At 39.5% G+C, this 25,645-nt stretch overlaps 1 protein-coding gene across 4 annotated transcripts in view; it reads left to right on the forward strand.

The window, feature by feature from the left end:
- TBCE (tubulin folding cofactor E) overlaps nt 1-25,645 on the forward strand; it is a 110,226-nt gene that overhangs the window by 62,716 nt on the left and 21,865 nt on the right. For all 4 annotated transcript variants that reach the window (XR_003430185.1, XR_003430187.1, XM_027093969.1 and 1 more), the window contains one exon: nt 11,432-11,516. Coding sequence is in view for 2 of the 4 variants with exons in the window: in XM_027093969.1 (XP_026949770.1) it covers nt 11,432-11,516 (85 nt within the window). In the remaining 2 variants the exon portion in view is untranslated. The remainder of the gene's footprint in view (nt 1-11,431; nt 11,517-25,645) is intronic.

A 25,645-nucleotide genomic window follows, 5' to 3' on the forward strand; every position in this document is an offset into this window, starting at 1 on the left:
GCATGTGGGATCTTCTCGGACCAGGGCTCAAACCCGTGTTCCCTGCATTTGCAGGTAGATCCTTAAACAGTGTACCACCAGGGAAGCCCCTGGCAGGTGGACTCTTAACCACTGCACCACCAGGGAATTCCCCAGAGCTTTTCACCGATGAGTTTTCTCTGTCATGTCACCTTTCACCTGTTGTGCAGGCTCACAAAGTACACCTTTGTTGCCATTGCCCTTGGCCCTGCCTCAGCCTTGGGTATGCTGGCATTTGGCCCTGGTGCCTCTCAGGCATTGTTTTCACAAAGCCACCAGCGCAGACCCACTGAAATCAGGTCCCAGGACTGCAGCAGTTGTGCACCTGGACCTGCAGTGGGAGCTATAGAGGCAGCTCAGACCCTGTCCTGGCCCAGTCCCCTTTTTCATGCGCCCACAAAGCCCACAGCTGCTAAGGCCATACCCATCCCAGCTGTGGGAGCACCCATTGTCCATTCAGATGTCTCAAGGGCGCTGAATTTACAAAGACAGAGGCGTAAACCCGCAGCTCATGCAGCTGCAGGGAGAGATTTCAGCTCTACTTCCTGAGTCGTGCAACCCCTGGTGCTCCGCTGTCGTTCAGGTCCACCTCTGTGCATGGGCAACCTGCTGGCATCTGCTCCTGGGGCCTGCCAAGGTGGTGGTTGGCATGGGAGCCCGCCTGGGTGGCCACTGGGACCAGTGAGCTTGCCCAGGCAGGAGCCGGCCGAGGCAGTGGATGGCGTGTGCTCTCCCGAAGCCCGCAGGGGGGCCTGTGCATGGAGCCAGAGGCTGTCCCTTCATGCGACACTGATTAGTGGCGCTGTGCTTCTATGGCGGGCCCAGGCTTCTTCCGCAACCACCCCCGTTTGCGGCTGTGCCACACTCCAGCCGCTCAGGCTCTCTCCACGCAGCCAACACCAGTCCTCTCCCCGGGTTTGTCCTCTACACCCCAAGTTTCAGCACCCAGCCATCACCGGTACCAGTGGATGCGCGTCTCAGACTGGGGGACGTAGGGTTGTGGCATAGACGATCTGTGTAGGTCTCTCTGTTGTCTGCCTGCCGCAAACTGGTTGTTGCACTCTCCTCTGAGCCTCTGAAGCTCCTTTTCTGTCCCGGCTGATCTCCCCTCCAGTGATGGGGCTTCCCAGGGTGAGGGAACCTTTCTTTTTTTCAGCTCCCTCCTAGAGGTGCAGGTCCCATCCCACTTCCTCTTTTTTATTTTTTCCCTATCATCTTATCTGGTTACATGGAGATCTTTCTTGTCCTTTCAGGTGTTTGAGGTCTTCTACTTGTTCTGTGAAAATTGTTTTGTGAGAATTGTAGGTGTTTTGTGAGAATTGTTTTGTGAGAATAGGTGTTTTGTGAGAATTGTTCTGTTTGTAGTTGTGTTTTGTTTTTTTTAATTTTTATTTTTGTGGTACGCAGGCCTCTCACTGTTGTGGCCTCTCCCATTGCGGAGCACAGGCTCCGGATGCGCAGGCTCAGCGGCCACAGTTCATGGGCCCAGCCGCTCCGCGGCATGTGGGATCCTCCCGGACCGGGGCATGAACTCGCGTCCCCTGCATCGGCAGGCGGACTCTCAACCACTGCACCACCAGGGAAGCCCTGTAGTTGTATTTTTGATGTATTTGTGGGAGGAGGTGAGTTCCACATCCTGCTACTCCACCATCTTGATTGGAGCCCTCTCCCCTTAAGTTTTTTTAAATTGTATGTTATTGTAAATCTTTTAAGGACATTCTCAAGCTACAGATTACAGATTAACAGCAAGAGCACCTCCAGGAGGCACTGGAATATTCCTAAGACTGCCTAGCGTAGTGTTAAAAATAACCTACTTCATAATTTCAAAGACCCCAAGGTTTTTTAGACTAACCGTGTAGTAAACTGATTCCAGCTGTTGGAGGATTGAAACTTTGACTTTGTTTCAGCTATGAGCTGTGGACAGTATTTGGAGGCACAAGCTGGTACTCTCCCTGAGAGTAATTTTGTGAAGATCAACAGTGAATCAGATTAGCAACATCACTCAATGGAGATGGAAAGTTCTCTGAATTTCTCACTTGGATGACTTGAGTGTAGTCATATATCTTTAAAGCAAAAAAGCAAGTGTCGGTTTTCTCAGGAGGAAGTCAGGACAAAAGAATCGCCAAGGCAGATGTTGGCAGTACCCATCTTAGACTTCGAAGAGGGAAGGCAAAGGGACCGTATCCCTGGCACAGCCCTAGAGTGGAGGTGGATCCAGGAGTTATAGCCACTGGACTTGAGATGATTCCTATCTCACTGTTAAGGTTACTGACCTTATGAGATAGACAGGTCTAGATACTTTTACCAAACACCATTAAATATTCCATTTATCGAATTTGTCTAGTTTGTATTTCATGCTCACCAAGCATCTCCTGAGTTATGGTGTGGCTTCTCGTGCTAGTGTGTTTACAGGAGTAGAATATATTGGTCATGTATATGGAGTTATTATTTTTTTTAAATAGTCCACTTTTTAGAGCAATTTAGGCTCACAGAAAAAGTGAGCAGAAAGTACAGAGTGCCCACAACAGCACAGCCTCCCCGCTATCAACACCCAGCTCCAGAGCAGTACATCTGTTACAGTGGATGAGCCTAAACTGACACATCTCCATCACCCAGAGTCCCTCACTTAGAGTTCACTCTTGCTGTCGAACATTCTTTGGGTTTTGACAAGTGTTCAGTGACGTTTGTCCACTATTATAATATCACATGGAATAGTTCACTGGCTTAGAAATCTCCTGTGCTCTGCTTATTCATTCCTCTCTCCACCCCTAAGCTGTGGTAATCATCGATCTTTTTACTGTCTCCATAGTTTTGCCTTTTCCAGAAATTCATATAGTTGGAATCCTACTATATGTAGCCTTTTCACATTGCCTTTTTTCACTTAGTAATCTGCATTGAATTTTCCTCCATGTCTTTTCATGTCTTGAGAGCTCATTTCTTTTTAGCAGTAAATAATATTCCATTGTCTAGATGGAATATTTGTCCATGTGTCCAAGTTTTGGCCATTATGAATAAAGCTTCTGTAAACATCTGTGTGCAGGCTTTTGTGTAGACATAAGTTTCAACCCATTTAGGTAAATACCAAGGAGTGTGACTGTTGGGCTGTTGGAGTCATTATTTTTAAATCTTGTGATTTCAGCGAGGTTGGGTCTGATTACAACTGATTTTTCATGTGTCTTGATGTCCTGGAAGAGAATGGAGTCCTCATGTTAGTCAAGAGATTTAGGCTTGTGTGTGACAGTTTTATTTATCATTGTAAATTAATAAGCTTATATTCTCGTGTCTGCTTCAATCTTTTGTGCATTTGAATTTGCTAGACTGTGGCTAATCAAGGTCTTATCACCCCTGGCATGTAGAAGGCAGAGCCGGATCTTACACTCTTGGGAGCTAACTGATGAGGAAGTACTGCCCAGCTACCACTCCTCTCTGCTCTCTCAAATGTACTACACTGATTTCTCTGCTTGCTACTCTGTCTTTAATGCACTGGCTCCTGGGTAATACCTTGCCAAACAATAGTTATTCTTCATCAGAGTTACAGCTCATCACAACTGAATGCTGGCCTTGCTTTTTCCACCTGTGTTAGCTTGAGTTGTGACTTGTTCTTTGTATTGTGGAAGAATGGCCTTGTGTTGTGCATTCTTCTTGGTGATATCCATCAACTTAACTCATTCTGATGGCTTTTATGATGAATAACATTACTGTATTTACTTCTTATCTAAAGGCATTTGTTTGATAAAAAGTGGATTAGGGCTTCCCTGGTGGCACAGTGGTTAAGAATCCGCCTGCCAATGCGGGGGACATGGGTTCGAGCCCTGGTCTGGGAAGATCCCACATGCCACGGAGCAACTAAGCCCTTGTGCCACAACTACTGAGCCTGCGCCCTAGAGCCCGTGAGCTACAACTACTGAGCCTGTGCACCCAGAGCCCGGGCTCTGCAACAAGAGAAGCCACCACAATGAGAAGCCTGTGCATTGCAACAAAGACAAGCCCCTGCTCACCGCAACTAGAGAAAGCCTGTGCACAGCAACGAAGACCAACGCAGCCAAAAATAAATAAATTTTAAAAAGAAAAAGTGGATTAGGACACAAAAGAATTGTGTGTGTGCTAGTACAGGATCTGGTTCTTTTTGGCTATGTTATTTTGGCAGTTGTGACAATAAGAAATAGATATTGGTCTCTGCATCAGGTTCCTGACACAGAGCTCCTAAAACCCATGTAATTTCCTGAGTGTGGGGATGCCAGGAGCCTCTTTCGTTCTCATATTTGGTCTTTGACCTCAGTTCCTGACACAAGAGCATCTAAGGCCCTTGGAATATCCAGACTGATGAAATCCCCTAGATAGCATCAGACTGGGGACTAGTCACCAGAAGGACCACAGCATGATTAGGAGGCTGCAACTTTCAGTCTCATTCCTATCTTCTGGGGAGGGAAGAGGATTGGAGATAGAGTTAGTAATCAATCATGCCTACATGATGAAGTCTCCATGAAAATCCCTAAACTATGTATTTGGAGAGCTTCCAGGTTGGTGAGCCCATCTACATGCTGAGAGGGTGGTGCCCCAAACTCCACAGGGAGAGACTCCTGCGCGCAGGACTTTTCCGGACCTTGCCCTATGTACCTCTTCATCTGCCTCCTTTATTATATCCGTTATAATAAACTGGTAAGCGTAAGTGTTTCCCTGAGTTCTCTGAGCCGTTCTAGCAAATTAGGAATTTTTAGGAAGGAATGTGGAGACCCCTGATTTATAGGCTGTTGGTGAGAAGTACAAGTGACAACCTGGGACCTGAGACTAGCGTCTCAAGCGGGTGCAATCTTGTGGGACTAAGCCGTTAACCTAGGGGTCTGCACTAACTCCAGGCAGTCCGTGTCAGAATTGAGTTAAATTGCAGCACCCCCCCTCCTGTCCACCAAGAACTGGAGAATCTCTTGGTGTGGAAAAACCCACACATCTGGTGTCAGAAGTGTTGTGAGATGAGTGGAAGAAACAGAGTTTTCCCTTTAACAAGTCACATATTTTCCCCAAGCTTCAGTTTTTACCTTTAAAATTGAGGTCATGTTTCTCCGTGCTTTTTAAAAAAAATTTTATTGAAGTATAGTTGATTTACAATGTTGTGTTAATTTCTGCTATACAGTAAAGTGATTCAGTTATACATATATATATTCTTTTTCATATTCTTTTCCATTATGGTTTATCACAGGATATTGAATATAGTTCCCCGTATTATATAGTAGGACTTTGTTGTTTATCCATTCTATATATAATAGTTTGCATCTGCTAATCCCAAACTCCCAGTCTTTCCCTACCCCCACTCCCTTGGCAACCACAAGTCTGTTCTCTATGTTTGTGAATCTGTTTCTGTTTCATAGATATGTTCATTTGTGTCGTATCAATGTTTTAGATTCCACATATAAGTGATATAATATGGTATTTGTCTTTCTCTGTCTGACTTCACTTAGTGTGATAATTTCTAGGTCTATCCATGTTGTTGCAAATGGCATTATTTCATTCTTTTTAATGGTTGAGTAATAGTCCATTGTATATATGTACCATATCTTCTTTTTCCATTCATCTGTTGATGGACATCTAGGTTGCTTCCATGTCTTAGCTCTTGTAAGTAGTGCTGCTGTGAACATTGGGGTGCATGTATCTTTTGGAATTATAGTTTTATCTAGGTATATGCCCAGGAGTGGAATTGCTGGGTCATAAGGTAACTCTATTTTTAGTTTTTTGAGGAACCTCCATACTGTTCTCCATAGTGGCTGAACCAGTTTACATTCCCGCCAACAGTGTAAGAGGGTTCCCTTTTCTCCACACCCTTTCCAGCATTTATTATTTGTAGACTTTTTAATGGTGTCCATTGTGACTGGTGTGAGGTGGTACCTCATTGTAGTTTTGATTTGCATTTCTCTAATAATTAGATGATGAGCATCTTTTTATGTGCCTATTGGCCATCTGTATGTCTTCTTTTCTCTATGCTTATTACATAGGGTTCTCTGGAGAAGCAGGATAAAGTTAAAGCTTTTACCACGTTGCAACCTCTTTGACACAGTTGGGCGCAATCTCTTTTAACACCTTTAGTCTTTTTCTCCTGAACTACATGCTCCTGTGCAACCTCTGGGCAACACTTTTAGCTCTAGCTACTCAGGATTTTTTGAGGTCCTATAAACAGATTATGAAATCTCACACTATGCCTTCACCTGGCATATTTTTTCTTCAAGGCTGACCTCAAGTGTTACTACCTCTGTATGTCTTTCCCATAACTACTCCGAGCAATATTAACTTGTCTTCTTATCTGTGCTCCCATAACACCTGAATTTACTTTTACTCCAAGACTGATTCTTTATATAATGACTGTTAGTTTACACATCTGTCCCTATTAGAAAACTTTAAGATGTTTTGGGGCAGAGAACTGTCTTACTTATTTTCCTGTCCTATTAATTTTCACTCCTTATTATTTACTTCCTTTTACTTTCTGTAGGTTTAATTAACTTGTTTTTCTCCCCTTAACATTTTGAGACAGATGATTGTTTTCCGTCTTGAACCTAACGTATACATTTAAGTCTGTAAGTTTCTCTCAAAATGCAACTTTAGCTGCATTCCCCACATTTTGACATGTAGCGTTTTCATTATGATTTGGTTCAAAGTATTTTCTAATTGACATTGTGCTTTCTTTTTTGATGCAAGGTAATTTGGAATGATATTCCTTAATTTCTAAATATATGAGGCTTTTCTAATGAGTTCTGTGTTACTGACTTCCAGCTGAATTCCACTGTGTTGAGAGAACCTACTCTGATTTCAGTTTTTAAATTTTTATTTATTTTTTGTTGTGGTAAAATACACATAACATAAAAGTTACATTTTTCACATTTTTTAAGTGTACTGTTCAGTGGCATTAGGTACATTCATATTGTGCAACCACCATCGTCATCCATCTCCAAAACCTTTTTTATCTTCTCGAACTGAACCTTCATACTCATTACACGTTAGTTTCCCATTCTCCCCTCCCCCAGTCCCTGGCAACTACATTCTACTTTCTGTCTCCATGAATTTGACTACTCTAAGTACCTCATATAGGTGGAATCATACAGCATTTGTCCTTTTGTGACTGGATGACTTCACTTAGTATAATGTCCTCAGGGTTCATCCATGCTGTAGCATGTGTTAAAATTTCCTTCCTTTTTAAGGCTGAATAATACTGCATTGTATGTTTATACCACATCAAAAATAATGATATACTTAAAAATTAACCAAGGAGGTAAAAGATTTGTACAATGAAAACTATAATGCACTGTTGAAAGAAATTAAAGAAGACATAAATAAATAGAAAGACATCCCATGTTCATGGATTTGAAGAGTTAATATTATTAAAATGTCAATACTACCCATAGCAATCTACAGATTCAGTGGCTATCCCTATCAAAATCCCGAGGACAGTTTTTGCAAGCTCGCTTTTAACTAGAATATTTAGTCCATTATGGTTTTATTTAATTGTTGGTAATTTGGGTTTATGTCTACCATCTAATTATTTACTTTCTAATTTGTCTTGCCTATGCTCTTTATTGCTTTTTTTTCTTTCACTGGATTGATTAGTTTAAAATTTCCCTCTATTAATTTGGTATTTATACATTTTTATTATTTAGTGGTTACCCTAGAGATTAAAATAAAACATACGTCTTTGAATTATAAAAGCCTAATAAAAATTAGTAATTTTACCTCTTCCTGGACTCATGCAAAGACGTTAGAACTCTTGAACATTAATTCCACCTACCTTCTTCCTTATCCACACGTTGGATATTTTAATCTGTGTATTTTATCTTACTAAAAAATTTTTTTTAATTTATTTTATTTTTGGCTGTGTTGGGTCTTTGTTACTGTGCATGGGCTTTCTCTAGTTGCGGCAAGCAGGGGCTACTCTTCGTTGTGGTGCGTGGGCTTCTCATTGCAGTGGCTTCTCTTGTTGTGGAACACGGGCTGTAGGCGCATGGGCTTCAGTAGTTCCGATACACGGGCTCAGTAGTTGTGGCTCGCAGTCTCTAGAGCGCAGGCTCAGTAGTTGTGGCACATGGGCGTAGTTGCTGTGTGACATGTGGGATCTTCCCAGACCAGGGCTCGTACCTGTGTACCCTGCATTGGCAGGCAGATTCTTAACCACTGCGCCACCAGGGAAGCCCAATCTGTGTGTATTTTAAACCCAAAGAGATAATATTACTGTTATTTCGTATTTCAGTATTAATTTAGACTTACCATATATTTACCATTTTGTTGCCCTTCATTCCCCTCTGTATCCTCAGGCTTCCTTCTGGGATAATTTTCTTTTTCCTTGAAGATCACCCTTGTCGATATTTCTTTGTTGAAGTTGCCATTATGTTGCCTTAAAAAAATTTTTTTTTTAGTTATGGTTACATATATATAAAACAAAATTTGCCATTTTACCCATTTTTTCCATTAAAACTGTAAAATTGTTAAAATATATGTAACATAAAATTTACCATTTTAATCTTTTTATTGAAGTATAGTTGACTTAAAACATTATATTAGTTTCAGGTGTGCAACATAGTGATTTGATATTTTTATCAATTACACACCATTTTAACCCTTTAAAAGTAGACTTTGTTTTTTAGAATAGCTTTAGGTTCACAAGGAAGTTGAGTGGAAGGTACAGAGATTTCCCATATACCTCCTGCCCCCACACATGCATAACCTCTCCCATTATCAACATCTCCCACCAGAGTGGTACATTTTTCACCCATTTCTGTTAATGGCCTTTGATGTACAAAAGTGTTTAAATTTTGGGCTTCCCTGGTGGCGCAGTGGTTGAGAGTCTGCCTGCCGATGCAGGGGACATAGTTTCGTGCACCGGTCCGGGAGGATCCCACATGCCACAGAGCGGCTGGGCCCCTGAGGCATGGCCGCTGAGCCTGCACGTCCGGAGCCTGTGCTCCGCAACGGGAGAGGCCACTGTTGTGAGAGGCCCACGTACCACAAAAAAAAAAAAAAAAAAAGTTTAAATTTTATGAAGTCCAATTTATGTTTTTTTCTTTTGTTGCTTGATCTTTTGGTGCCATATCTAAGAATCCAGTGCCAAATCCATGGTTTTATAGATTTACCCTTAAGTTTTAGGATTAGAAATAAATCCTTAGAAATAAAGTTTTCTTCTAAGAGGTTTTTTTAATCTATTTTGAGAGTTGGGTGTCCAAATTCATTCTTTTGCATGTGGGTATCTAGTTGTCTCAGCACCATTTGTTGAAAAGACTGTTCTTTCCTGTTGAGTTGCCTTGACACTTCTGTCAAAAACCAGTTGACCATGTATGGGTTTATTTCTGGATTCTCAACTCTACTCCTTTGATCTGAGCCTTATGACAGTAACACACTTTTTTGATTACAGTAGCTTTGTAGCAAGTTTTGAAATTGGAAAGTATAAGCCCTCTGACTTTGTTACTGTTTTTCAAGATTGTTTTGGGTATTCAGGGCCCCTTGCTTACTTTTTTGAAGGATATTTTCACCAATTACAGTGTTCCAGATTGCCAGGGTGTTTTTGTTTGTTTGTTTTTAACTTTTTTTTTCCCCCAGTATTTTGAAGATATTATTCATTTATCGTTCTGGCTTTTACTGTTTCTATGGAGAAGTCAGTCAACTATTTCTGGTTGTTTTCCTTTGGAGATAATCTGTTTCCTCTCCCTCACCCCGAGCTGTTTTAAGATTTTTCTCTGTTTTTGTTATATGGCAACTGGTGGAGTTTGGTTTTGCTTTGTTTTGTTTTCTCTTTTTTTTGTGGTTGTTTTTTGTTTGTCTTGCATTTGTACTGTTTATTTTTCTTAGACCTTCTTAAATGTGTGGCTTGATGCCTTTCTTTAGTTTTGTAATAGTCTCAGTCATTATTTCTTCAGAGATTGCTCTTTCCACAATCTCTCCCTACTTTCTTTTTGCGGGCTCCAGTTCTATATACATGGTAGACCTTTTCGTTGTATTCTCTACGTCTCTTACATGCTAGTCTGTTTTTCATCACTTATTACTGTGCTATGTTCTGTATATATTTTTTTCTCACCTGTTTTTTAAAAAAATTATGTATAATCTATTGTAAAAAAACTATCCATTGAATTATAATCTGAATTATTGAATTTTTCAGTTCCAGAATTTCCATTTAGGGTTTGAAAAAAGTTTAAAAATATTTCTGCTGAAGTTCTCAATTTTATCTTTTGTTTTCCTGAAAATATTAAACATACGTAAAACTCTGTTATGCAGATGCCCAGTGGATCTGCTGCTGTTGGCTGTTGTTTTTCTTGGTTTTCAGTCATAGATGCTTATCTTTTTCTATGCTTCGTTGTTTCTGTTTGAGTGCCAGGTATTGATTATGAAGAGTTATAATTTGAGCTTTGCAATGGTGTTAGCTTCCTCCAGAGAGGACTGAAGTTAACTCTGGCAGATGGCGAGGGTCCCTGGCAATCCCAGATCACTTAAACAAATCTGGGAATGAGATTATTTGAAGTTGACCTTCAGTCCCTTCAAGGGCTCGTCTGTTTAGAGTTGGTTCCTTCCTAACTCTTAAAATCAAGGCATTTCAAGCTCCAGTACGAAACCTAGAGAGTTTCTTGCAACCTCCATCTTCCTTGGGAGGCTGTAATTTTCATTATTGACCTCTTAGTCCCTCAAAAGCTCTGGCCAAAGCTCTGTTCAGCATTTTAGCTTTTCAGCCTTTTCTACCAGAATCAGCAGATGCCTTGAGGGGAAAAATTTGCTTTAAGACTTCGTTTAACTCTGGGTTTCCCTTTTCTCTCAGATTTTGTAATTTTGTAATTACAATTTTGTAACTGAATTTTGTAATTCAATTACAAGTTCAATTACAAAAAAGAATTTTGTACTTCTTCAGTGCCTTGTTAGCTCTCTGGTGCTTTGAAAGAGATATCTTATATATGTGTGTGTGTGTATATATATATATATATATATTTTTTAATTGTGGTAAGTTATACATAACTAAACTTACCATTTTACCACTTTTAAGTGTATAGTTCAGTGATATTAAGTACGGTAACATTGCCATAGTTATCACCACCATCCATCTCCAGGACTCTTCATTTTGCAAAACTGAAACTCTGTACCCATTAAACAAGAACTCCCCATTCTCCCCTCCCCTTAGCTCCTGGCAACCACCATTCTACTTTCTGTCTGTAAATTTGAGCTACTGTTGTTTTCTGCAGTTGTGTTTTTTGTTGGCTTTTTGAACCAAACTTGCTATTGCATTTGCTGATTAAGTTCTGAGTCTGAGGTTGACTTGTCTTTTCCTAAAGACATTTCTTTCTCCCCCAGTGGTGTCTGTGTGCTGTGGTTTCCATTGCAAACTGTATTTCCTTGCAGAAAAATGGAGCATCACCTGTGTCCTAATTTAATGCTCATTTTGTTTTTCTTGTTCTTCCAGGACTCTGGTTAGGAGTAGAATGGGACAATCCTGAGAGGGGAAAGCATGATGGAAGCCACGAAGGGACTGTGTATTTTAAATGCAGGTAATTTTCCATTGCGAATTGGCATGGTTATCTAGGAGAATGTTAAATAGCTGAATAAGGGGGGATGGAGAAGAAGACATGTTTGACTGTTAGGGTAGTTATAATGTAGAATTTGGTGTATTCTAAAAAGACAGTTCTATTTGTAGAGTTTTTTTCCTTGTTTTTAAAATTCTCAGTCTTAACCTTGCAAGTGGGGTTGCTTTCTTTGTCCTTTTTTGTGTTTTTGTTTTGTGACAGTTTTTTTTTTAATTGTATGGATCCAAACATTTCTCATTGATTCATTAACTATTTACTACCCACTGAGTGAATACTAGAAGAGGAATAGCCTAGATATCCAATAAAAGCAGTTGATTAAGCAAAATACAGAACATCCAAACAGTGGCATGCTAGGCCACTATTTTAAGAAAAGCTCTTGGGCTTCCCTGGTGGTGCAGTGGTTAGGAATCTGCCTGCTAATGCAGGAGACACGGGTTCAAGCCCTGGTCTGGGAAGAGCCCACATGCTGTAGAGCAACTAAGCCTGTGTGCCACAACTACTGAGCTTGCGTGCCACAACTACTGAAGCCCACGCTCCTAGAGCCCGTGGTCCACAACAAGAGAAGCCACTGCAATGAGAAGCCCACACACCACAACAAAAAGTAGCCCCCGCTTGCCACAACTAGAGAAAGCCCGCACGCAGCAACGAAGACCCAACGCAGCCAAAAATAAATAAATAAAATAAATAAATTTATTTAAAAAATAAAATAAAATAAAGCTCTTATCATGAAAAGAATTACACATTATAGTGCATATCTACTAATATTTTTACCTGCTTGATTTCAGAGAAACTATGTGAAGCTCTGAAAAGGATGGAGGGGAATTTCAGGCAGTCTATCTTTCAAATTTTTGTTGTTGTTTGTTTTCCCTAAGTTTCAGTTTCTCGGAAGAATCTGTTATTATTAAGCTTATCATTCTTTAAATGTGGTACAGTGAACACACTCCTGGCCTGGTAATCAAGAGGCCTCTAGCTTTGCTTTTAACAATCTTTATGACCTTAAATCAGACTAAATTTACTAACCTCTAAAATGAAGGTCAAAATCAGATAATAGCAAAATAAGTTTCCTAGTCGAGCATTCTGTAGTTTTGGGAAGTCAGGATAGAAGAAGAATTGGCATGTTCCTAGAGGCCAGCGGTAGTGACAGACATGGCATGAGGCCAGCTCAGAATCTGTCAAGAGGTCATAGAGTATGAAGGGAGCAATTTATGTGTTTAGAGAGGTGTTGAAATAGAAATCTCTTAGCTTGGCCTGTTGATCCCTTACCTCCCTGGACCATGACCTCACAAAACCTCCAGTGAGGGAACGTTCCCTGAGGAGCCTGCCCCAGCACCTCCCAAATCATCCATGGTTACGTGTCCTTCATGGTCTCTGCATATGGTGATATTTTCAGTCTTGGTTACTCTGAGTAGGAAAATGAAGACTTGTGTCAGTCCTGGCAGAGCTGGGATTTGCCCTGAAGTGCTGATGGGCACAGACTTAGTGTTCAGGTTCTTACCCTTGGAATAAGCATTTCCTTGCTTTGTTGTGTTTCCTAGTACAGTCATGCCTGAGCATTTACACGTTGAAATACATGTTATGTTATTATAAATCACTTTTGTTTCAATGAAATGACATTTTGTTGACTTTGAAATCCTGTATGGGTTAGTAATTCCATTTCGCGTTGTTTTGGGGGCAATATACAAGGGAGCATTAGCTCTGTTGTGGTGGAGAACCACTAGTCGAGACTAAAGGAGTTACCTTATCCTTTATAGTTGTTAATGCTTATATTGGTATTAGGTCGAACTTGGCTTCAACTAGTAAAGATTATACCAATATCTTAGAATCTCTAAATCAGACAAAACAGAATATAGCATATGTACTTGTTATTAAGCCAATTCAGATCTCTTAGTAACTTCATTGGAGTCTTCTTTTACATTTCAAATTTTACTTGGAAAGTCATAATAGCGATACGTATTTTACCACAGTACACATTTTTTTTAATGCTTAGATGCTATTTTCATGAAACCAAAGCAATTTAAAGTTGTCAGATCATAAATGTTCCCATCTTATACTTGTGAAATAGGTAAATGGCAAAAAGGTGGTTTACCCATTTTAAAGGAGGAAAATGGGTCAGAAGTTGTCATATTGATAGCAAAATTCGGATCCCACCTCTTCAGAAGCACGTGTTACTGTCAAGTGGCTGAGCCTGTTAGACACAGTATAACAGGGTAGTTATGCACTCTGGCGCACATGTCTTATGAAGGCTAGTCTGCTGGCCTCTGCTGTGTATGCAGGATATTAGGGTGTGTTGAGTGAGGTGTTTGGTGAGCTGCTTTCTTGAGTCTCCCCAGCGTCCCAGGTTGCTGGGGTGACACCCTGCCGGTCAGGGTTAGGTCCTGCCACTTGAGGTCAGAACCTGGGGACAGACAGGGTGGTTTTCAAGGCCCGGCTCAGGGCATACATTCTTCCCTGTGTATTTTCCCCCAACCACTTCAGCTCATGTTGATCTCATGAGACTTCTCAGTTTAGAATAGAATAACATTTGCAAAGGTCTAACCTCTGTTTTAACAACGACCTTCAAGAAGAATATAAGATGGGCTTTAACCCAGAGAAGAACTGTCTTCACAGTTAGCTTTCAGTGTTTCCGTGTTATCACATTTGTTCGTTACGCTGACTCTTTGAGATGGCTATGACAGGTATTGGTGACCAAGTGGGTTATGAGTAGAGCACGAAACACTGGAGTCAAGCTCAAATCCTGGCTATGAATGAACTCCTCTTTAGTGTAGTTCTCTAAAAATAAGGTAAAATTTTTTTTGAATAGTTGGTGTGACACCGACAGAAGAAGTTTAGGGAGTGGACCAGATTACCTTGGAAGGCCCCCATGTTCAGAGGACTTCATGTCACTCTTTAGTTTCAATCTGATCTCTTAAATAACCTAAGGTAAATATGGCAATCTCCTGGTTATATATTAATTACCTGTAATTAATATTTGTGACACTGTCGGTTTACAGTAGTAGTATACAGGTTTATCCCAAATTTATGCCTGTGAACCAGTTATGTGTCTCTCCTAGGTGCTTCTGTTCTCCATCTCTTGTCTTTTGGGGAGTTGAGAGGTTCAGTTAAGGTGATGAACTTTGAATTTCTCGCTGCCTTATCCCTAGATTTCCAGCGCTTTTCTTTCAACCTAAACTAAAGGGTGTACCCTAAACTCTTTGAACTGTGCGGGTCAGTATTTTACCCTCAGCTTTTATTGAAAATATTCCCTTTCTAAGTAATTGCATGATTTCTCTTTTCTTTTGAGCAAGAAATGTTAAAATCTTACTTTTCTTCAGCACCATGAATGGAGTTTAATACTTGGCGTCAGAGGGGACATGGTGTCCAAACCGTGTCCACAACACTGGCTAACTTAACAAATGGAAGCTCCTCGATTTACTTATCCTGTGTGCGTCATAAGATTGTTGGAAAGTGTTCTGAGGTTCTTTTTTTTTTACAGATCCAAAATACACTTTATTTTTCATTTTATTTTATTTTATTATTATTTTTTTAACATCTTTATTGGGGTATAATTACTTTACAATGGTGTGTTAGTTTCTGCTTTACAACAAAGTGAATCAGCCATACATATACACGTTTCCATATCTCCTCCCTCTTGCATCTCCCTCCCTCCCACCTCCCTATCCCACCCCTCCAGGCCATCACAAAGCACCGAGCTGATATCCCTGTGCTATGCGGCTGCTTCCCACTAGCTATCTACCTTACGTTTGGTAGTGTATATATGTCCATGCCTCTCTCTCGCTCTGTCACAGCTCACCCTTTCTGAGGTTCTTAAATGAGCATTAATGCATCAGTATAAAATATTCTCCTGGAGGGTGGAATGGATTGGGAGATTGGGATTGACATATATACACTACTATGTATAAAAGAGATAACTAATGAGAACCTACTGTATAGCACAGGGCACTCTACTCTGGTATAGGTATAAAGTGATAGGATAATTTTTTAAAAAATCACTAAATGTGCTGATAGGATACAGGCAGGGTGAATCTCTGTAAGAGGTGAAGAGAGATATTTCATTTTGAGAAGCTTCCCATGAATCAGGGCAAAATAGAAGTTGTGACATTCAGAAGCAGTGTGCAAAAAGATGCTTATCAACTGAGCTTTTTTCTTTTTTTTTTTTTTTTCTGTTGGGAAAATGAGTTCACCTGGTCAATTCTTTAGATATTACAGCAATATACATTAAATTAGAGTGAATATGTCTCCTCTCATGGTGAATGGTTAGTTATGCAGTGTTGCTGAAAAGGCTCTATGCATGCCTGTAACAAACAGGATATCAAGGTCAATGACATTTATTAGGAACTCCCCAGAGACCCAGTCTTTCCCAGCATCTAAACAAGCCCCAATAAGAAAGATACTTACTATAGGAGTTTTGGAATCTGTTGGGGACCCTTTTACCTTTGAGTAGTATTGCCAGATTCAGCAAATAAAAATACAAAATGCATGGTGAAATTTGGGTTTCAGATAAGCAGTATAAGCATTTATTGGTATAAGTATGGGACATGCATCATATATATACTTATAATGAAAAATTTTAAGTATATAACAAATTTCAGATTGTTTATCTGAAATCCAGATTTAACTGGGCACCTGAATTTTATCTTACAACTCTGTTGGGCAGACTGAACCTTGATTATAGTGCTTCGTGAGAGTCTTTCATTTCTGCAAGAGCCGTGGTTGGGATGTATGGACTTTCCTAGCTGCATATGTAATTGGTGGGCCGAAGGAGGCAGGAACTTGAACAAGCCGAATGCTTACAAGAGAAAACATTTTGGACTCTCCCCCTTCACTCCTCCCCTCCCCCAGTTTTTTCTCTTTTAGGCAGGGTTCAGAATTTCAGTGTTCAGATGCAACATCTTGATAATAATCTAAGATCTCAGTGGAATCTTTGAATTATTAGTTTGTCTTTGAAGATTTACTGTTATTGATGGGCACTTCTTCAGCTAGCATTTTTTATTTGCTGGGCTGTTTGTTTTTCCGAGAAACCTGCCAGGAATGTTGCAGAGGAGACTGATGTTTGATGTTTTCCTTTGATCTGCAAAGGGCACAGCATCTCCTTTGCACCCTAACACCATTTCTGACTTCTTTCTTCTGCCTGCAGCGAAACTAAACAGTAATAAAGGTCTCTTCTTGAATTGTTCATTACCACTGTTATGAATTTAGGACAGAAATGAAAACCGTGGTATTTGTTTTACATTGTTGTTTTTCATTTATTATAAATGTGCTGGTTTTAAAATTTGTGCTCTCATACTTATTTTTACATTTCAGTCACATAATATTTGAACAATACATTTTCCTATTTCTATTTCCACCCCCCAGTGTTACTCCTTTAAGGAAAACTAATACTATTTCATAAATTTCATAATTTCATTTCACTAAAACTTCAAATTTCACTGTTTTGTAAGCCAAAGCCTGTTTCGTAAATGTGAGACCCTAGGAACAGTCTCTTAGATGCAAAACTCATTTGTTTGTATACATTTAGATAGATTGAGGTACATAAACGAGTGTTCTAAACTGTCTGGAATTATTTTTCTGACACCTAACAACATACCTTGGGATTTAGTTCAGCCTTGTACATGTAAAGTGTTTAACATTCATAATGTTTAGTTGTCAGTAAACACAAGATTGGACTGTGTGCTGTCAAAATGGAAAATTAAACGAGACAACCTACAAGTCATCTTTGTGATTTACTTTGTAAGAAACACGTTTGTTTATTTTTTTTTAAAGTATAGTTGATTTACAATATTGTGTTAGTTTCAGGTGTACAGAAAGCGATTCAGTTTATATATATATATATAATCTTTTTGAGATTCTTTTCCCTTATAGGTTATTTCAAAATATTGGGTATAGTTCCCTGTGCCATACAGCAGGACCTTGTTGTTTATCTATTTATATATAGTAGTGTGTATATGTTAATTCCACACTCCTAATTTATCCCCCCCCCCCCCCCCGCTTTCCCCTTTGGTAACCAGCCATAAGTTTGTTTTCTATGTCTGTGGGTCTATTTCTGTTTTGTAAATAAGTTCATTGTATCATTTTTTTTAGATTCTATGTATAAGTGATATCATATATTTGTCTCTGTCTGGCTTACTTCACTTAGTGTGATAATCTCTAAGTCCATCCATGTTGCTGCAAATGGCATTATTTTCATTCTTTTTTACAGCTGAGTAATATTTCAGTCTGTGTGTGTGTGTGTGTGTGTGTGTGTGTGTGTACACACACATACACACACATATACACACCACATCTTCTTTATCCATTCATCTGTTGATGGACATTTAGGTTGATTCCATGTCTTAGCTGTTGTAATGTAGTGCTGCGGCGAACATTGTGGGTGAAGCACCTTTGTTTAAAACATATTTTAGTTAAAATGTTATGGTTCTAGAAATGTCTTATTTTCAGTAGTATTGCTTTTGCTGTGCTTTCTCTATTCTCAGAGGGATTTTCATGTAGGATCCTGTTTGATGCTTATTGTAGGACAAGTACCACCACTTTTTCATCAAGCTCCTACTCAGGTTTCAAGGTCCAACTCAGATTCTACTTCTTATGTGGAATACACACTAGACCAGGACTTTTTTTATGTTGTGTGTCCTTTTGGAGGCATAACATAATCTTTTCAAAAGCAGGGGAAAAAAATACATTGCATTACAGAGGAAATTTAGTCACATTGAAGTAATCAAAAATATTTTAAAATTATGATCTAGTTAGATATATATTTCTCTTTTTTAGATCTATATTTCTTTACTAAATAACATTAAATAATAATATCTACTGATGGATCTAATAACTACTAAAATTTGTGGTAGTGAGGAGAATAAAGACAGAAATGCAGGAAAGGATAGTGCACTGGTAGTCAGGAATCCGAGTCTTGGCTGTGCTACCTCCGTGATTGTGACCCCAATATCCCCAAGTGAAATGGGATTGGATTAGATCAGAGTTTCTTAAAGTGGGACATGAGGCCCCCCTGCATCAGAATCCCCTGGCACATTGTTTTAAACAGCAGAACCTGGGCCCCAGCCCAGTCCCACTGCGTGCACAACCTGGGGTGGGTTCCAGTAAGCTTTCCAGGTGACTGACTGCTTTTCAGGTTGAGTTTGAGAAGTCCTAGACTAGGTAATCTCTTAGGTAGATCCGTTTGAACTCTTAAAAAAAAAGAAAAAAGAGGCTAGGGAATTCCTTGGTGGCACAGTGGTTAAGAATCCTCCTGCCAGTGCAGGGGACTCGGGTTCGAGCCCTGGTCGGGGACGATCCCACATACCGCGGAGCAACTAAGCCCGCACACTGCAACTACTGAGCCCGTGTGCCGCAACTACTGAAGCCCATGTGCCTAGAGCCCGTGCTCCGCAACAAGAGAAGCCACCGCAATGAGAAGCCCGTGCACCGCAATGAAGAGTAGCCCCCGCTCGCCACAACTAGAGAAAGCCCATGCGCAGCAACAAAGACCCAATGCAGTGAAAATTAAAACTTTAAAAATATATATATATATATATATATATATATAAATAAATGAAGCTAGCTACATTTAATCTCCTTAGCTGAGTGATAGAAATGTGTTTGTTAAAACAGAACTGTGTTTTTCACACTAGGAGCCTTTTCTGTGTGAAAAGAAAACGAAATATTTTCTAGGCAGCTTCTGGTAGTCAGTGATCCTCTGATATCACAGCAGGCAGACTCAGGACCTGATTCTGCTGCAACAGAGAATTTAATTTCCTGCATCGACAACTTCCCCCTCTCCCTTGGGTTATTTTTGTCTCATGTAAGTTTGGTACTTTCTCCCATCTTAAAACATCTGCCCTTTCCATCCCTCCTCTCCCCTTTCCATTGGATCTCCTGTGGACGAGAGGAGTCTGATCCCACTCTCCTCTCACTCTCTGGAGCTTGTCCCACGGCCCCACCCCAGCTGCTTCTAGCAGGGTCACTTTCCGGTTGCTAGATTCATTGGCCAAACTCAGCTGTCGCCTTCCGGGCATTCACAGCCCTGGACACGGTTGTCCACTGTCTCCACTGCTTTCCAGGACACCACCCTCTCGGGGGGTTCTCACGACCTCCGGGCCCCTTCTTTTTGCCCTGACATCACTTCTGACTTTCCGAGATTCCGAGTTCCTTTTACAATCTGGTAATTTCTGTTGACCCACCTCCCAGAAGAAAATGTATATATGTTTATATTGACAAAATTTATCATCAGTATTATTTTCATTCTCTTTAATTATGGTGACTTCTCCGAAAGTTTCATTTGTTTAAAAGAGTTAAAGGGCGTAAGCCAAAATAGTGTTTATCAAACATTTTTGGCAATTCATGTATTTCATCATTTATTCTCTGACATGATCAAATGATGATATTAACATTTACAGCTTTTTTTTTGGTTTTTTTTGTGGGGTTTTTAAATTTTATTGTATTTATTTTTTTATACAGCAGGTTCTTATTAGTCATCTATTTTATACACATCATGTATACATGTCAATCCCAATCGCCCAATTCAGCGCACCACCATCCCCAGCCCCACACGGCTTTCCCCCCTTGGTGTCCATACATTTGTCCTCTACATCTCTGTCTCAACTTCTGCCCTGCAAACTGGTTCATCTGTACCATTTTTCTAGGTTCCACATACATGTGTTAATATACGATATTTGTTCTTCTCTTTCTGACTTCACTCTGTATGACAGTCTCTAGATCCACCCACGTCTCAACAAATGACTCAATTTCGTTCTTTTTTATGGCTGAGTAATATTCCATTGTATATATGTACCACAACTTCTTTATCCATTCGTCTGTCGTTGGGCATTTAGGTCACTTCCATGACCTGGCTATTGTAAGTAGCGCTGCAGTGAACATTGGGGTGCATGTGTCTTTTTGAATTATGGTTTTCTCTGGGTATATGCCCAGCAGTGAGATTGCTGGATCATATGGTAATTCTATTTTTAGTTTTTTAAGGAACCTCCATACTGTTCTCCATAGTGGTTGTATCAATTTACATTCCCACCAACAGTGCAAGAGGGCTCCCTTTTCTGCACACCAGCATTTGTTGTTTGTAGATTTTCTGATGATGCCCATTCTAACTGGTGTGAGGTGATACCTCATTGTAGTTTTGATTTGCATTTCTCTAATAATTAGTGATGTTGAGCAGCTTTTCATGTGCTTCTTGGCCATCTGTATGCCTTCTTTGGAGAAATATCTATTTAGGTCTTCTGCCCATTTTTGGATTGGGTTGTTTGTTTCTTTAATATTGAGCTGCATGAGCTGTTTATATATTTTGGAGATTAATCCTTTATCCGTTGATTTGTTTGCAAATATTTTCTATTCTGAGTTGTCTTTTCATCTTGTTTATGGTTTCCTTTGCTGTGCAAAAGCTTTGAAGTTTCATTAGGTCCCATTTGTTTATTTTTGTTTTTATTTCCATTACTCTAGGAGGTGGATCAAAAAAGATCTTGCTGTGATTTATGTCAAAGAGTGTTCTTCCTATGTTTTCCTCTAAGAGTTTTATAGTGTCCAGTCTTACATTTAGGTATCGAATCCATTTTAAGTTTATTTTTGTGTATGGTGTTAGGGAGTGTTCTAATTTCATTCTTTTATATGTAGCTGTCCAGTTTTCCCAGCACCACTTATTGAAGAGACTGTCTTCTCCATTGTATATCCTTGCCTCCTTTGTCATAGATTACTTGACCATAGGTGTGTGGGTTTATCTCTGGGCTTTCTATCTTGTTCCATTGATCTATGTTTCTGTTTTTGTGCCAGTATCATATTGTCTTGATTACTGTAGGTTTGTAATATAGTCTGAACTCAGGGAGTTCGATTCCTCCACCTCCGTTTTTTTCCCTCAAGACTGCTTTGGCTATTCGGGGTCTTTGGTGTCTCCATACAAATTTTAAGATGATTTGTTCTAGTTCTGTAAAAAATGCCATTGGTAATTTGATAGGGCTTGCATTGAATCTGTAGATTGCTTTGGGTAGTAGTCATTTTCACAATATTGATTCTTCCAATCCAAGAACATGGTATATCTCTCCATCTGTTTGTATCATCTTTAATTTCTTTCATCAGTGTCTTGTAGTTTTCTGCATACAGGTCTTTTGTCTCCCTAGGTAGGTTTATTCCTAGGTATTTTATTCTTTCTGTTGCAATGGTAAATGGGAGTGTTTCCTTAATTTCTCTCTCAGATTTTTCATCATTAGTGTATAGGAATGCCAGAGACTTCTGTGTATTAATTTTGTATTCTGCACCTTTACCAGACTCATTGATTAGCTCCAGTAGTTTTCTGAAGGCATTTTTAGGATTCTCTATGTATAGTATCATGTCATCTGCAAACAGTGACAGTTTTGCTTCTTCTTTTCCAATTTGTATTCCTTTGATTTCTTTTTCTTCTCTGATTGCTGTGGCTAGGACTTCCAAAACTATGTTGAATAATAGTGGTGAGAGTGGACATCCTTGCCTTGTTCCTGATCTTAGAGGAAATGCTTCCAGTTTTTCACCATTGAGAATGATGTTTGCTGTGGGTTTGTCATATATGGCCTTTATTATGTTGAGGTAGGTTCCCTCTTTGTCCACCTTCTAGAGAGTTTTTATCATAAATGGGTGTTGAATTTTGTCAAAAGCTTTTTCTGCATCTATTGAGATGATCATATGGTTGTTCTTCAGTTTGTTAATATGGTGTATCACAATGATTGATTTACGTATATTGAAGAATCCTTGCATCCCTGGGATAAATCCCACTTGATCATGGTGTATGATCCTTTTAATATGTTGTTGGATTCTGTTTGCTAATATTTTGTTGAGGATTTTTGCATCTATATTCATCAGTGATGTTGGTCTGTAATTTTCTTTTTTTGTAGTATCTTTGTCTGGTTTTTGTCTGGTTTTGGTATCAGGGTGATGGTAGCCTCATAGAATGAGTTGGGAGTGTTCCTTCCTCTGCAATTTTTTGGAAGAGTTTGAGAAGGATGGGTATTAGCTCTTCTCTGAATGTTTGATAGAATTCACCTGTGAAGCCATCTGGTCCTGGACTTTCGTTTGTTGCAAGATTTTAAATCACAGTTTCAATTTCATTACTTGTGATTGTCTGTTCATATTTTCTGTTTATTCCTGGTTCAGGCTTGGAAGGTTATACCTTTCTAAGAATTTGTCCATTTCTTCCAGGTTGTCCATTTTATGTCATAGAGCTGCTTGTAGTAGTCTCTTAGGATGCTTTGTATGTCTGCGGTGTCTGTTGTAACTTCTCCTTTTTCATTTCTAATTTTATTGGTTTGAGTCCTCTCCCTCTTTTTCTTGATGAGTCTGGCTAATGGTTTATCAATTTTGTTTATCTTCTCAAGGAACCAGCTTTTAGTTTTATTGATCTTTGCTATTGTTTTCATAGTTTCTATTTCATTTATTTCTGCTCTGATCTTTATGATATCTTTCCTTCTGTAACTTTGGGTTTTGTTTGTTCTTCTTTCTCTAGTTCTTTTAGGTGTAAGGTTAGATTGAGATTTTTCTTGTTTCTTGAGGTAGGCTTGTATACCTATAAACTTCCCTCTTAGAACTGCTTTTGCTGCATCCCATAGGTTTTTGTTTTTTGTTTTTTTTTTTTTTGCGGTACGCAGGCCTCTCACCGCTGCGGCCTCTCCCGCTGCGGAGCACAGGCTCCAGACATGCAGGCCCAGCAGCCATGGCTTACGGGCCCAGCCGCTCCGCAGCATGTGGCATCCTCCTGGACCGGGGTACGAACCCACGCCCCCTAAATCGGCAGGCGGACTGTCAACCACTGCACCACCAGGGAAGCCCAATCCCATAGGTTTTGGATCATCGTGTTTTCATTGTCATTTGTCTCTAGGTATGTTTTGATTTCCTCTTTGATTTGCTCAGTGATCTCTTGGTTATTTAGTAGCGTATTGTTTAGCCTCCATGTGTTTGTGTTTTTTATGGTTTTTTCCCTGTAATTCATTTCTAATCTCATAGTGTTGTGGTCCGAAAAGATGCTTGATATGATTTCAATTTTCTCAAATTTACTGAGGCTTGATTTGTGACCCAAGATGTGATCTATCCTGGAGAATGTTCCATGCGCACTTGAGAAGAAAGCGTAATCTGCTGTTTTTGGATGGAATGTCCTATAAATATCAATTAAATCTATCTGGTCTATTGTGTCATTTAAAGCTTCTGTTTCCTTCTTTATTTTCATTTTGGATGATCTGCCCATTGGTGTGAGTGATGTGTTAAAGTCTCCCACTATCATTGTGTTACTGTCGATTTCCTCTTTTAGAGCTGTGAGCAGTTGCCTTATGTATTGAGGTGCTTCTATGTTGGGTGCATATATATTTATAATTGTTATATCTGCATTTTGGATTGATCCCTTGATCGTTATGTAGTGTCCTTCCTTGTCTCTTGTAACATTCTTTATTTTAAAGTATATTTTATCTGATACGAGTATTACTACTCCAGCTTTCTTTTGATTTCCATTTGCATGGAATATCTTTTTCCATCGCATCACTTTCAGTCTGTATGTGTCCCTAGGTCTGAAGTGGGTCTCTTGTAGACAGCATATATATGGGTCTTTTTTTTGTATCCATTCAGCAAGCCTGTGTCTTTTGGGTGGAGCATTTAATCCATTCACGTTTAAGGTAGTTATCAATATGTATGTTCCCATAATCTTTTTCTTGATTGTTTTGGGTTTGTTTTTGTAGGTCCTTTTCTTCTCTTGTGTTTCCCACTTAGAGAAGTTCCTTTAGCATTTGTTGTAGAGCTGGTTTGGTGGTGCTGAATTCTCTTAGCTTTTGCTTTTCTATAAGGCTTTTGATTTCTCCATCAACTCTGAACAAGATCCTTGCCGGCTAGAGTAATCTTGGTTGTAGGTTCTTCCCTTTCATCACTTTACGTATATCATGCCACTCCCTTTTGGCTTGTAGAGTTTCTGCTGCGAAATCTGCTGTTAACCTTATGGGAGTTCCCTTGTATGTTGTTTGTCATTTTTCCCTTGCTGCTTTCAATAATTTTTCTTTGTCTTTAATTTTTGCCAATTTGATTACTATGTGTCTCGGCGTGTTTCTCCTTGGGTTTATCCTGTATGGGACTCTCTGCACTTCCTGGACTTGGGTGGCTATTTCCTTTCCCATGTTAGGGAAGTTTTCGACTGTAATCTCTTCACATATTTTCTCAGGTCCTTTCTCTCTCTCTTCTCCTTCTGGGACCCCTATAATGCGAATGTTGTTGTGTTTCATGTTGTCCCAGAGGTCTCTTAGGCTGTCTTCATTTCTTTTCATTCTTTTTTCTTTAGTGTCTTCCACAGCAGTGAATTCCACCATTCTGTCTTCCAGGTCACTTATCTGTTCTTCTGCCTCAGTTTTTCTGCCATTGATTCCTTCTAGTGTAGTCTTCATTTCAGTTATTGTATTGTTCATCTCTGTTTGTTTGTTCTTTAATTCTTCTAGGTCTTTGTTAAACATTTCTTGCATCTTCTCGATCTTTGCCTCCCTTCTGTTTCTGAGGTCCTGGATCATCTTCACTATCATTTTTCTGAATTCTTTTTCTGGAAGGTTTCCTATCTCCACTTCATTTAGTTGTTTGTCTGGTGTTTTATTGTTCCTTCATCTGGTACATAGTCCTCTGCCTTTTCATCTTGTCTGTCTCTCTGTGAATGCGGTTTTTGTTCCACAGGCTGCAGGATTGTAGTTCTTCTTGCTTCTGCTCTACAACTGTTTTATAGGCATACTTAGATTTCCCTGAAAGTAAGGTATCATTGCCAGGATGCAGTGCTGAATGCTGAAATTTAATGTGTCTAAAGATCTGTTTTGAATCTCTTGGAAAGCCTTGACAGCAGTCATTACATACAGCAATATGATTAATATTTTTTTAAATTCGTCTAGAGATTATTACTAAAAATTGTTATAAAACCTGAATATAAATTGTGATAAAATATCCTATATTTCTATACAATTCTTTCCACATGCTCTATTTTAGTCCCATATTTGAACTTTCATTTAGTTCAAGTTATCATTTAAAAGATTTTTGTACATAACCCTGTTATCCACAGATGTTTTCATTTCTTTGTGTTCTTATTTGATCTTTGTCTAGCCATAGATATGATTCCTCTGTAG

This window comes from Aethalodelphis obliquidens, unplaced genomic scaffold, assembly GCF_003676395.1.
Source record: "Aethalodelphis obliquidens isolate GAN/ISIS:26980383/991018 unplaced genomic scaffold, ASM367639v1 scaffold87, whole genome shotgun sequence".
In the NCBI taxonomy this organism is placed as follows: domain Eukaryota; kingdom Metazoa; phylum Chordata; class Mammalia; order Artiodactyla; family Delphinidae; genus Aethalodelphis; species Aethalodelphis obliquidens.